The 12,182-nt window shown below is 44.7% G+C and overlaps 1 protein-coding gene across 1 annotated transcript; it reads left to right on the top strand.

The window, feature by feature from the left end:
- Window positions 1–333: 333 nt before the first annotated feature.
- On the top strand, window positions 334–11,884 carry onecutl (one cut domain, family member, like). Its single transcript, XM_037786214.1, has 2 exons — window positions 334–1,773; window positions 9,162–11,884. Exons 1-2 carry the CDS (start codon window positions 726–728, stop codon window positions 9,470–9,472), a joined length of 1,359 nt encoding a protein of 452 aa, XP_037642142.1. The 5' UTR covers window positions 334–725; the 3' UTR covers window positions 9,473–11,884.
- The last annotated feature ends 298 nt before the right edge of the window (window positions 11,885–12,182 follow it).

Here is a 12,182-nt window from a genome sequence, read left to right on the forward strand (position 1 = left end):
TCATTACATGCGGCGTAAATGTGCAAAAAAACGCACCTATTACGCACCTAATGTGCAGCGCTTCTGTATCCATAACTTTGCGTAAAAACATTTATTCAAAATGAGATTCGGTTGAAGTGATTAGGTGTTTTCTCGTGATGTGTGATGTAAAAATGAGTCAAAATGCTTCTATTATTGTTATTGTTTTTTTGGGATGCACTGAGTGTGTGTTAGTGTTTAAAAGACTGATGGAGATGATTCGGTATTCGGGTTGCTTTTTTCCTTCTCTGCAACGATGAAAGTTTAAAATACAAGCGGAGTAACGTCGCCTGTCTTGTCTCCTCACGCAGGCACAAAAGCGAGGCTCCTGCCAGAGGAAAGGAAACACACAGCTGAGCACCAAAGAGACAAGAGAGGAGCTGAGTGCTGATGCACAAGTGAGAATTAAAAAAAAAATAAATCACAGTTAAAGAGCTTCCTGGATGCTGCTGCTGCTATAAACTCGTTTTCTGGGAGTTTGAGAGGGAGTTTGAAGACAGTACTTAACGTTATCAGATAATTAATTAGACACCCCCATAAGCCCGGAAATCAATTAATTCACAAATCAATAAAATCCATAGTCTGGTGTAACAAGAGACCTTCCAGACTGTTAGCCCCGGCTGTTGAACAACAATAACAAGCAAGAAGAGCAACAAAACACACACAGGGGTGAAGAAGTACACGTTTATTTTGTTTGAAATTTGAAGATGGATGGGAGTCTAGGGGAGATGTCCCTCCACAGTCACCCGGATCTGGCTCACAGCCAGGACGGCAGGGCCATGCTGCACTCGCGGGACCTTTCGGCTGCTTTCCCCCGGCCTTCCCTCGGGGGCCCCTCCATGTCCCTGGAGCCCGATCCCCGTCCGTCGGGCTTCGACCACTCCATGTCTGCGCTGGGGTACAGCGGCGACTCCCCGTCCAGCTCAGGCAGCACCTACACCACCCTGACCCCGCTGCAGCCCTTTGACGACAAGTTCCACCACCACCACCACCACCACCCCTGCCTCCCTGTCAGCAACGTCATCGGCAGCTTCACCCTCATGCGTGATGACCGGGGCCTCGGCACCAACTTCTACAACCCGTACGGCAAAGACCTCGCCATGACCCAGAGCCTGTCGCCACCCTCCGCGGGTTCAGGGCTGGCCTCCTCCATGCACGGCTATGGCAGCTTGGGCAACAGCCCCAATGGCAACGGTGGCCAGATGCTCCACGCCGGCTACGACGTCCACGGTGGGAGCCTCTTCTGCCGGACGTCCGATTTCGGCCGCGAGATGTCGCCGCCGGGCCTGGGAGGAGGCGACGTGTCGGTGGGGCACCAGCTGAACAAAATGGAGGCTCACCAGCACGCCCAGGGCCACCACCCTCACACCCTCTACAGCCAGCACTACCAGCCCCACCATCACCCGAGCCAGCAGGCCTCCAAGATGGGCGAGCACCTGCACTCCTCGTCGTCTGCCTTGTCCTCGCCTGGCGAGGGCATGCTGGCGGGCTCGCAGGGCGGCGGAGGAGGCGGCGGCGAGGAGATCAACACCAGAGACGTGGCCCAGAGGATCATCACCGAGCTGAAGAGGTACAGCATCCCCCAGGCCATCTTCGCCGAGAGGGTTCTGTGTAGGTCACAGGGCACACTGTCTGACCTCCTGAGGAACCCCAAGCCCTGGGGCAAGCTCAAGTCCGGCCGTGAGACCTTTAAGAGGATGTCCCGCTGGCTGCAGGAGCCAGAGTTTCAAAGAATGGCCTCGCTCCGGCTGGAGGGTAAGATCTGGCTTTGCTCTCTATCTGCTTCACACACACACACATACACACACATGTACGTACGCACACATGCTCATACAGAAACCACAACAACAAACAGACACACTCTCTTCTCTTGTTTTCCCCAAACACCTTCCTTCTCCATGTCTTCCAAAAAAAAAAAATTCTCCTCACCAGCAATCAGTATGCAGCTCAGGTTGAGACATGAGGAAAAGCATCATACTGATGTTTCCCCTTCTTCACACCACTGTGAATGTACCACTGGTTTGTCTATTGTCTCAACAGCCTGGATAATAAGAACTTAGCAGCCACATTGAGGACAGTTTGAGCAAGAAACGGCCATATGTGCCATTCCTTTGTTTACTTTGCTCCCAAACAGCTCCTATTGATTTGTACAGTAGCTACAATAAAAAAAAAAAAAAAAAGCCACAGACATTTGTCCTCCTCTTAAATGAACCATGAAGATCAGCGTGAGCAGCGGTTGGCAATTTAATCGCTTTTGAGCCCACAAAATAATTTGTGCAGATATGCCATTCTGGAGCGATTGATTAATTCTAGCAGTGATTTATATCTGCTCAGCGTGCGGCTGAAGTTGAGTTGGCAAGGTAGCTGATGCAAATTAGACTTGAGCTTTTGCCAGACGTCTTTTATCAACGTCGTCACCGAGGCAATTACTGCGAGGCTAAATACTAATGTTGTCCTGCTCGGGGAGGCAGCACCTCGCAGGTTGGTGAGATTCTTCATATCTGGAAAACAAGAGGTTGTTGCTTAACTGGAGGCGCATGTAATCTTTAGTGCGGCATCGATTAGTCCACTGACAGAAAATTATCTGTTTGGATAATCAATTAATAAAAGTCACTTATCTAGCAGCTGGTTCTCAAAATGTGAGAATTTACTGTCTTTTCTGTTTTATATTTTTTGGCAAATTCAGTACATTTTTTGCGTTGTGGACTGTTAGTCAGACAAAACAAACAATTTGAAGATGTCACTTTGGGCTCAGATTTTTTTTTCATTTTTCACCATTTTTTGACATTTTATAAACTTTACTTATACAATTATTTGGAAAAATTATAAAGAAATGATGCAATGGTAAAAATAAAAAATAATCTTTCATTGCGAGCCTAGTAGTATTTATACAGATTTCAGATGGTAAAGATTTTTTTTTTTTTTTTTTTTGAAAGGCACATTGTAATCTGCTGCTTGACATTTAATATTCTTTGGGGATGTGGATTGAAGACACGACAGCACGCTGTACAGTGCCGTGTTACAGTGTTGTCCCTCCACAGGGACCGAGGGCCCATCTGATACACGGAGCACAGAAAGAGATCCAAGTGAACACAGTAATATGAGACCAGAGTGTGTGTGTGAGTGGTGTGCTCACTGCGGGGGTCTGTGAGGAGTACGTGTGTGTGAGCCTGCCCAGTTGATCACTGCGTTTCGCTCTCTGTCAGCAGCTCGACTGATTAAGCCCAACAACACAACAGAGTTCATAGGTAATGATTTTGCACTCTTGCAATCCCTTCACAATTATTGATCTTTGATTGTTCGGCTCTGAGAGCACATGTGTACATCCTCCATTCAGCAAAACGTTACAGCAATCACACCCCAAACCTCTTATCTAAAGATGAGTTATCTGTGTGGTTTGCTCTCTGTAATTTGACAGAAATGCTTGTTTGATGAATCCAATCCTGCGAACGTGTGAACGCTTTGTATGCAAAGCGCCTTCTCCCTGTCACACAAAAAAACCTAATCGTCCTCATGATAAAACAGCTCTTTGTTCCTTTGAGCAGATTTCCAATCGTCAATCAATCTGTCTTTATTTGCAGCATCTTTGTTTCTTCATCTTTTTTACAAACACAAACATTATTTTAACGAGTCGGTGCTCCGAGTCCGAGCATGCCGATCAATCAGGTTCATAAAAAATTTAAGTCCCTACACAGAGAAGTGTGCTAATGTTTGACAATGCTGCTCTCTTCCTGCTCCCACACACTCTGAAATTGCATATTTAGTTCTTGGCAAAGCCACAATTTGGACAGCTCGGCACTTTTCTACATAACCTACTTTCCGAAGGGGGTTGTTGTTTTTCTCCCCCCCCACCCCTTCTGGCCAACCCCCTTTTGTTTAATTACAAGCCTCTATTGATTTCCATGGGAAAGAGCAGCACGCCTTGCCCACACACACCTCGGCCGCATCGGCGAATCGAGACTGGAATTAGAATGCGTGGTGCCCTGTGCTCCCCAGTCTGAAGATAGCTCAAGTGCTCTCTGCTTCACGCCTCAAGTTTTAAGATGATCCTCCTTAATGCAGCACTCGCTTAAATACATAGAAGGCCCTTCAGTGTCAGCCAGCAGCAGCACCGTGTTATTTCCATAACTATGTCTCTGATATGTGGAGGGCTGCAGAGCTCTCTCTGAGTCTGGATGCACAGTAATTATGGAACATTGTTGCTGCCATTTTGTCTTCTTTTCAAATAATTGTCTTTTCTGCAGAGACATTTTGCTAAACACGGAGGAGGTGGTCCCTTGGATTTATCCGCAGTATCTTGTTTTTGTGTGTGTGTGTGTGTGTATGTGTGTATGCTCTATGGATTACTGCACTGTATATGAGATGCATCTCTAGCCCAACCTCAGGCTGTGGAGGAGGCAATCAGGATTTAGTCGGAGAAGAAGGCAGGATAAAGACCACACAGCCATGCTCCGACACTTAAAGTCAAGGAGAGTGGGGTGAGGGGGGGGATCAGAGACTATAACTTTAAAGATGATGGCCGAAGCCCTTGACTAAAGGTCCAAATGAATAAGAAAGGTCAATGCGGTTTACGTGTCGGCTCCAGTGCCTGCACCCACCCCCACAGTAATGAAAGCCACAAAGCCTCGTCCACCTCTCGCTGCGTACAGTTCACATTCTACCGGCTGAGGCTCAAAGGTCAAAGCCGATTCCATTTGCATATCGGGAATTGTAAGCAGGCCGACGTGGCCAACACCTAACAAACAGGGCTGTTGTTTTTTTTGTTTTTTTATCTTGGCTCTTGCAGCTCCCCCCACTCCGGCGCTGAAGGGGTTAACCAGCCTCTGTGGGTCGAGGAGTCTGAGCTGCACAGATTTAATCAATAATTTCTATCAGCCCCTGGCCCAAGAAATCAGCAGGGGGTGGGCTGGGGGGGCTGCTGGGCGGGGGTGTTGGGGGGCTGTTCTGGCTGGGAGGGGGGGTGTAGGTTGAGACGCCGGGGGGTAGGGAAAGGGCTTTCGATCACGTTTCAGCAACACGAGACAGGGGCATACATCATGATTAGGGGCTGTTCCCACGATCATAAGAAGCCTATAGGGGAATATTTATGTCTCCAGGAGTAGCCCCAGCACCGGGGATTTATAGCATGGTAATTGTAAGCCTTTTACACATGATTACAGCATAAGGAAGCATTTACTTAATGGTCGGCGTTATGATCGTCAGTGAGGGAGAGAGCCGAGGATGGGATGGAGGCGAGGAGGAGGAGGAGGAGAGCGGCAGGACACCCCGACTCCAACAAGCCATAAATCCACGCTACAAGCAAGCTAGCCAGCACTATCATGTCATTCCTTTCATTACTACATGAGCTGAGATTGCACCACTGTATATATACCGTCTATAGCTGCAGACCCACCTCCCCCAACCCCCTACCCAGAAATATTGATGGCGGGGATGGTGTAACGCCCGTGAAAAATGTAGCATTTGGAGAAAAAAAAAATAATAATTTCACTTGTAGTGATATTGACATGCCGCTGACATCTCGGCCTGTTCAGATTTTAATGAGACGTGGTTCGATAACTCTCAGAAATGCAAACGAGCTCCGGATGCCTAAAAGCTAACAGGCACCTGTAATCTCAAGTTGACGAGAGTGCATCCCCGAGTCAAAACATTTCCTTCAGATAATGATTTTAGAAGGAGGACGTACGCGGGGAAATCACGGCGAGATTTATTCATGTCCAGTTGAGTACTTAAGTTTCAGAAACTCAGCTGGATGTCAGAGCAATCAAAGTCCAACAGTGACGCGCACACACACACAAACGCACACACTCCCCACCCGGCTCCGATGCTGCTGTTGTGATGGCACTCGTGTGGAAAAGACGCCAGTAAGGTCACACTTATTTCTCAAGCGCCACTGCTAATGAGAGAAATTTGCCGCTGTGAGTTTGAGGAGTGAAGAGCCGGTCATACAGTAAACATCAGCCCCGGCTGTGTGAGATGACTCTCAATGGGAAGATGTAAGCCAATCAATCGAACGCGTCAGTGCTGGGTTTTTTTTTAGAGCAAAAGGCAGCGTCTTTGGTTTATATAATGTATGTTTTGGAGCATGTGTGAGTTTGATTGTGTGTGTGTGTTTGAAATATGGGATTTCAAGGTTATTGCTGCTAGCTGATATCTCCATCTAATCAAGTCATTTTGGTCAATAATAGAGGACCATAAACCTTGTTTACAAGTGAAGAAATCTGCCAGTGCAGCAAGATTCCACCAGAAAGCAGCTTTTTCTGATATAAAGTTATATTTTTCTTGGTTCTCGAGATGCGTTCTGCCTTTTCCTGTCTTGTTTCAAAATACAGACATTAATTTCCCCACAAAATAATTGAAAAAGACACATCTTACTGGAAACATCTTACTGTTCTGGCAGATTTCTTCACTTATTGTGAGATCAGTCAAGACTTTTTTTCTGAACAAAAATTACTTGTTCACATGTTTTTTTTTAATGTTTTTACAGTGGAGGCTGTTTTGGCTGTTTTAATGCTCAAAATATCTAAAGATTAAGTGTTACCTCCACATTTATGTTCTGCTGAGGGTGTGAAAGCTTCTGAAACAGCATTTCAAATATCACAAATCCTAATTTAACTCAATACTAAATCAAATAATAGTTTTAATATTTAAAACATTGTAGCTAGGGCTGTCAATCGATTAATATATTTAATCACGATTAATCACATGATTTAATTGCATTTAATCACAAATTAACAGATTTTTATCTGTTCAAAATGTACCTTGAAGGGAGATTTGTCAAGTATTTAACACTCTTATCAACATGGGAGTGGACAAATATGCTGTTTTATGCAAATGTATGTATATATTTATTGGGAAATGGAAATGGAAATCAATTAACAACACAAAACAATGACAAATATTGTCCAGAAACTCTCACAGGCACTGCAAAAAATATGTTCAAATCACAATATGGCAAACTGCAGCCCAACAGGCAACAACAGCTGTCGGTGTGTCAGTGTGTTGACTTGACTATGACTTGCCCCAAACTGCATGTGATTATCATAAAGTGGGCATGTCTGTAAAGGGGAGACTCGTGGGTATCCAGAGAACCCATTTTCATTCACATATCTTGAGGTCAGAGGTCAAGGGACCCCTTTGAAAATGGTCATGCCAGTTTTTCCTCGCCAAAAATGAGGGCAAGTTTGAAGCATTATTTAGCCTCTTATTCAGCGTCCGTGCCACGGTTTATCTTCACTCTAGCTTTAAAACTGAGCCCACTACAACCTAAAAATCGCAAGTTGCGTTAATGCGTTCAAGAAATTAGTGTCATTAAAACAGATTAGACTTAATGCGTTAATTTTGACAGCCCTAATTATAGCACAATCATACTTAGTAAATTTTTTTGTTTACAGATTTCAAACTTTCAGGCCAGTACTCAATACAAGTCCAGCATTGGCTCCAATCCACTGGTCCTTCCTTAGAGTGTGTGTGTGTGTGTGAGTGTTTGTGTGCATGTGCATGCCCCGTTGTGTTGTCTGCACATACACCACTGCTTACACTTAGAAAAGCATTTGATACCATCAGCAAAACAGTCGCTCAACCGCACAGTGCTGATTGAAACCTCTTAAAAGTGTGCATTTAGGTAATTGCACGACTCCCCCAAATATGTTTTAGTCCACTTAAGGCTTCTAAACACCCTGGGCAATGCCGACTCTGCTTGTTTCACTCACCCCTGACGTAACCTGCCTTTAATAGAAAATAAATTAGTTCCCCCTAAAGTGATTATTACTCACTCACTGCCGCCACATGTAAATGACTTTTATGAGAAACTAATGATGTTGAAGTGTCCACTAAGGGAAAGAGAAGAGAGGTAGAGGAAGGAGATGGACAGAGAAGGAGAGAGAGAGAGAGAGGAGTGGAGGAAGGGGAGGGGGAGTTGGCTCGGTACACAAAGGCAGAGGTTGGTGTTGTGTTTCCTGTAAATACAGAATTACAGCGTGTTAGAGGTGAAAGGTTCAGCGATGGATATGCAGAGAGGAACATGCCGCCTGAATTCAAAATGCTCGTCTGATTCTCAAAATGGATCTGAGCTCAACCCACACACATCAGGCTATTTTTCCCTTCCTCACTGAACAAAACTGGCTTTTTTTTTCCCTTTTCTTTTTTTAAATTTCAGACTTTTCGTGAGGAAATATTGATTATATAATTGGACGGGCTGCCGCAGCTACAGCGGTGTTTAACCCAGACCCTGAGTTTGTATTTTGTGCTTGGTGTAAGCGAGACTGGCATTAAAAAACAAATTACCAGGAGGCTTCATCACCTCTTTTTACCACTTAAAAAGTTTAAATATTGCCAACTTTGACATTGAGCTAATTTCTCCTCTGTGGTATAAAACCGATACAGAAATATACAGCATATTAAGGAAGGCAGAATCTAAAATGTGCATTTTTATTTTAAAGGCAGTCACAAGATGTTACAAATCTAATTCATAGTTTTGAGTAGCGTCGTACTAATCTGTAAATACATGTTTATGATGTGTCTTGCTTTGGCCTTCGTGTTATCTTCTCTTGTGAAGATTGTAATTTAAAATGTAAAAGCCAGAGTCCATACGTTCTGTCGACAAATAAGCTGCAGAAATGACATCGTAGCAAAAGACAGATTTCGTCTGAAAATGATTACCCAATGGGTTCATCGGTCCTTTTGCAAAGTGAGAGCTTTACTGCGTTTATGTATTTGAATGTGATTATTTTTTTTGGAAGACATAGTAAGTGGATGACAACACCAGATTTTGCGCTTTGTCTCAAGGCCAGATACATGTAAAAATATACCGTGTTTTCCTAAAGCGAAAGGAAGAGCATAATGAAAACCATGAAGAGCTTTGGCCTGGATGTAGTAATCTGCCTTTTTTTCCCAGCAGCCTTACTGCAGCTCACTGGCAATAAGATGTGATAGGTTGAACATCTTGATTCCTTTACTGCACAATGAAACAAGTTGCTGATTCATCTCTTTTAACTAATCAAAGTTGCTTAGCTAATCTGTTTTCTTTCAACAAATCCACTTTCCCTCGGCTTAATCCATTTGTCCTAGTTAGCCAGCCAGTCTGTTAGCTAACCTGTTTCCCCTTTCCTTTTTTTTTAATTTATCTTTTATCCATCTGCCTGCAGCCTGCAAGCGGAAGGAGCAGGAGCAGAGCAAGCTGGAGCGCAACCAGGGCCCCAAGCGCACCAGGCTGGTGTTCACGGACCTGCAGCGGCGTACGCTCCTGGCCATCTTCAGGGAGAACCACCGCCCGACCAAAGAGCTGCAGATCACCATCTCCCAGCAGCTGGGCCTGGAGCTCTCCACTGTCAGCAACTTCTTCATGAACGCCCGCCGACGCAACGTCAACAAGTGGGCAGAAGAGGGCCGTCCCTCCTCCACGGGTTCCTCGGGCTCCAGCGTTTCCTCCTCCGCAGTGTCCTGCAGCACGGCATGATGACGGACCGCCGAGGAGGTGCGGTGGGGAGGGCGCTGATGGAGCAAGGGGGCACATAGACTGGTCTAGGCAGAGATCGGCCGTAATAAATGTCCTCCTCGTTATCAGAAGGAGCGACGGAGCCAGCTATTATAAATGATTTTATGAAGATGAAGCATTTTCCCAAAACCAAAGTTGATCGCTCCCTTGAAATAGAAGGGGGCGATACCCAGAGTGATATGATCGCAGGACGTGAGGTCCTGCTTGTATAGTCAAGGGTGCAAAGATGATTTGACTCAAAGAAGAGTCACGCCCTTACATAGACACCATCTCATTGCATTATTTTGATTATCTAGATTAGAGATAATGAGGGTATTACAAATCAGGAGGAAGCATATTTTGGTGTACCTTCTAATCTATAGTCATCTCTCCAAACGTGAAGAATCAAGAGGTGCCGTTTGCTCACATGTGGAGAGCTCCATTGTGTAACTTCTTAATCAAAAGTGTTCACCACCATCATCCAAAGACGTTAATCCTCCCCCCAATGTTCTTATGGTCCTGTTTTTTCCTCAAGAATCAAGGTGAAAGAGGAAGAAAAGGCTTTTTTTTAACCCCATTTTTTTTCTCTGAAGAACATTATTCTCCTTTCTTAGCATGTGTTTCCATGGTGATGGTTCCACGGGACTGTATGGCGTTGTTCCAAGTTCGGAGCCTGGAATTATCAGGAGGGTTCTGTAGCGTCCGTGACTCCCGGCTGTCAATCATTCACCATCAACAGGAGCCTTTCCTGTTATTTTGTAAAGATGGTCCCGCCTTGAATGAATCAGAGTTTTCAAGGGGGAACCGCAGCGCATCTCGCCGTACGCCAGGACAGAATCAATAAACACAAGTAGGATGCAGAAACAAGACTTGTTGGTGCAACTGTCTAGCTTTAAGACTCTGACTGAGCTTTCAAATGGAAGCTTCACAGCCATTTTTTGACTCAAAAATCAAGCCAAAAAAAAAAGAAAAAATTACAAAACAACCTTTGAAGGCTCCGCGGGGAAGAGCTACACCTGACACAATGTATAGTGACATTGTAGTATTTTTTTCCACTCATTTCCAAATAACTGTAAACACCTCTGCTCCATTACGAAATCTTTTTTTTACAGATGTCTAGAAAAATGGAGGAATGTGATTCTTTCAGCCCTTTTTGTACAGATTTCAAGCACATCGCTCTATTTATAGAAACACGATGGAAGTGTGGGGCAGTTTGTTTCAGCCCTGCAGACGTACAAGGTCATTTTTTTGGTCCACAAAGGAACGGCTTTAACATGCCTCCTTATAGCCAATAGTTAAATCAAACCGAGAACGTTTCAAATGCAATTGCTGATCTGATCAATGTATTTATTACTGCATTTGTGTATTTATTGTTTTTCCCTTTTTCTTTCCTCTATTTATTTGGTTATTTATTTATGCTATCTATATACTGTAAGTATTTATTTAAACAATGCTCTGTATGTCTGTGTGAAACTGAAGACTTTTTCTGATGGGCACTTTTAGCTGTAGAATCCCATCGTAATACCAAAGATTAACATTGCCTCCCTGAATGTACGGCCTGAATCCCTAAACCCAGTACCCGACCTGATCCCAACCTGATTCAGCCCGACCCACCCAGTGATGTTGCGTATCTCTCTCTATCTTTAAGGCCTGGCCTTTTGTTTTCTTTTTCATTTTTTTTGTAGAATAATGGGGATTTCTTTACTCTTGCAAATGTCTCTGCGGTCAGCTCTTAACGCCAAGGCCAAAGCTTGTTTGAATGTTGTGATAATATTTATAATTAATACTATGAATAATAACAATAATAATATTAATAATAACGATGATGATGTGGCATCCCATAGGTTCACAGGTTGCTTGTAAAGTTGTGTTCAGACCAATGCCATCTGGCGGAGTGTGTAAAGTGTCTGGGGACCCACTTAAAGCGCCATCTGAAGGCTCCATTGAGTGACCCCCCCTCCCCCCACATCTCCCTCACCTGCCCCCCCTCCCAAGTGCAGCGCAGACACTCCTGTCTATGTCCAACTCAGTGTGATCTCACCGTCCTCCACATGCCTAGCCTTTCTGCCAGTTGTCTCAGTTCCAAGAAGGTTCGACATGGACCTTTGGGGTTCTTAAAGTGTGTTCCTCTTCTGGGGATCTTGGAGTTTTTGGTTCTAAAGGTCTTAGGGTTCATTCCTGGACCTTTGGGGTTCTTAAAGTGTGTTCCTCTTTTGGGGATCTTGGGGTTTTTGGTTCCTGGGTTCTGAAGGTCTTAGGGTTCATTCCTGGACCTTTGGGGTTATTGAAGTGTGTTTCTCAACTTCTGGGGAACTTAGGTTTTTGTTCCCTAGGTTCTAAAGGTCTTAGAGTTTGTTCCTGGTCTTCTGGGGCTTGCTAAGGTGTGTTTCTCAACTTCTGGGGAACTTAGGTTTTTGTTCCCTAGGTTCTAAAGGTCTTAGAGTTTGTTCCTGGTCTTCTGGGGCTTGCTAAGGTGTGTTTCTCAACTTCTGGGGATCTTGGGTTTTAGCGCCCGATGTTCTAAAGGTCTCAAGAGTTCGTCCCTGGCCTTCTAGGGTTCTTCTGGTTTGTTCCTCATCTTCACGGGACTCTGATTTGGTCGGGAGGCCTCTTTAGGTTTCTAGCCTTTGTCCCCGTTCTTCTAATGGTCTAAGAGTTTGTTCCTCATCTTGTAGGGATGTTTGATTTGTTG

Source organism: Sebastes umbrosus, chromosome 11, assembly GCF_015220745.1.
Source record: "Sebastes umbrosus isolate fSebUmb1 chromosome 11, fSebUmb1.pri, whole genome shotgun sequence".
Lineage (NCBI taxonomy): Eukaryota > Metazoa > Chordata > Actinopteri > Perciformes > Sebastidae > Sebastes > Sebastes umbrosus.

Coding starts and splice junctions, on each gene's coding strand:
- onecutl (XM_037786214.1), top strand. CDS start 726: ATGGATGGGAGTCTAGGGGAGATGTCCCTCCACAGTCACCCGGATCTG. Junction 1,774..9,161: donor GGCCTCGCTCCGGCTGGAGG/GTAAGATCTGGC, acceptor ATCTGCCTGCAG/CCTGCAAGCGGAAGGAGCAG.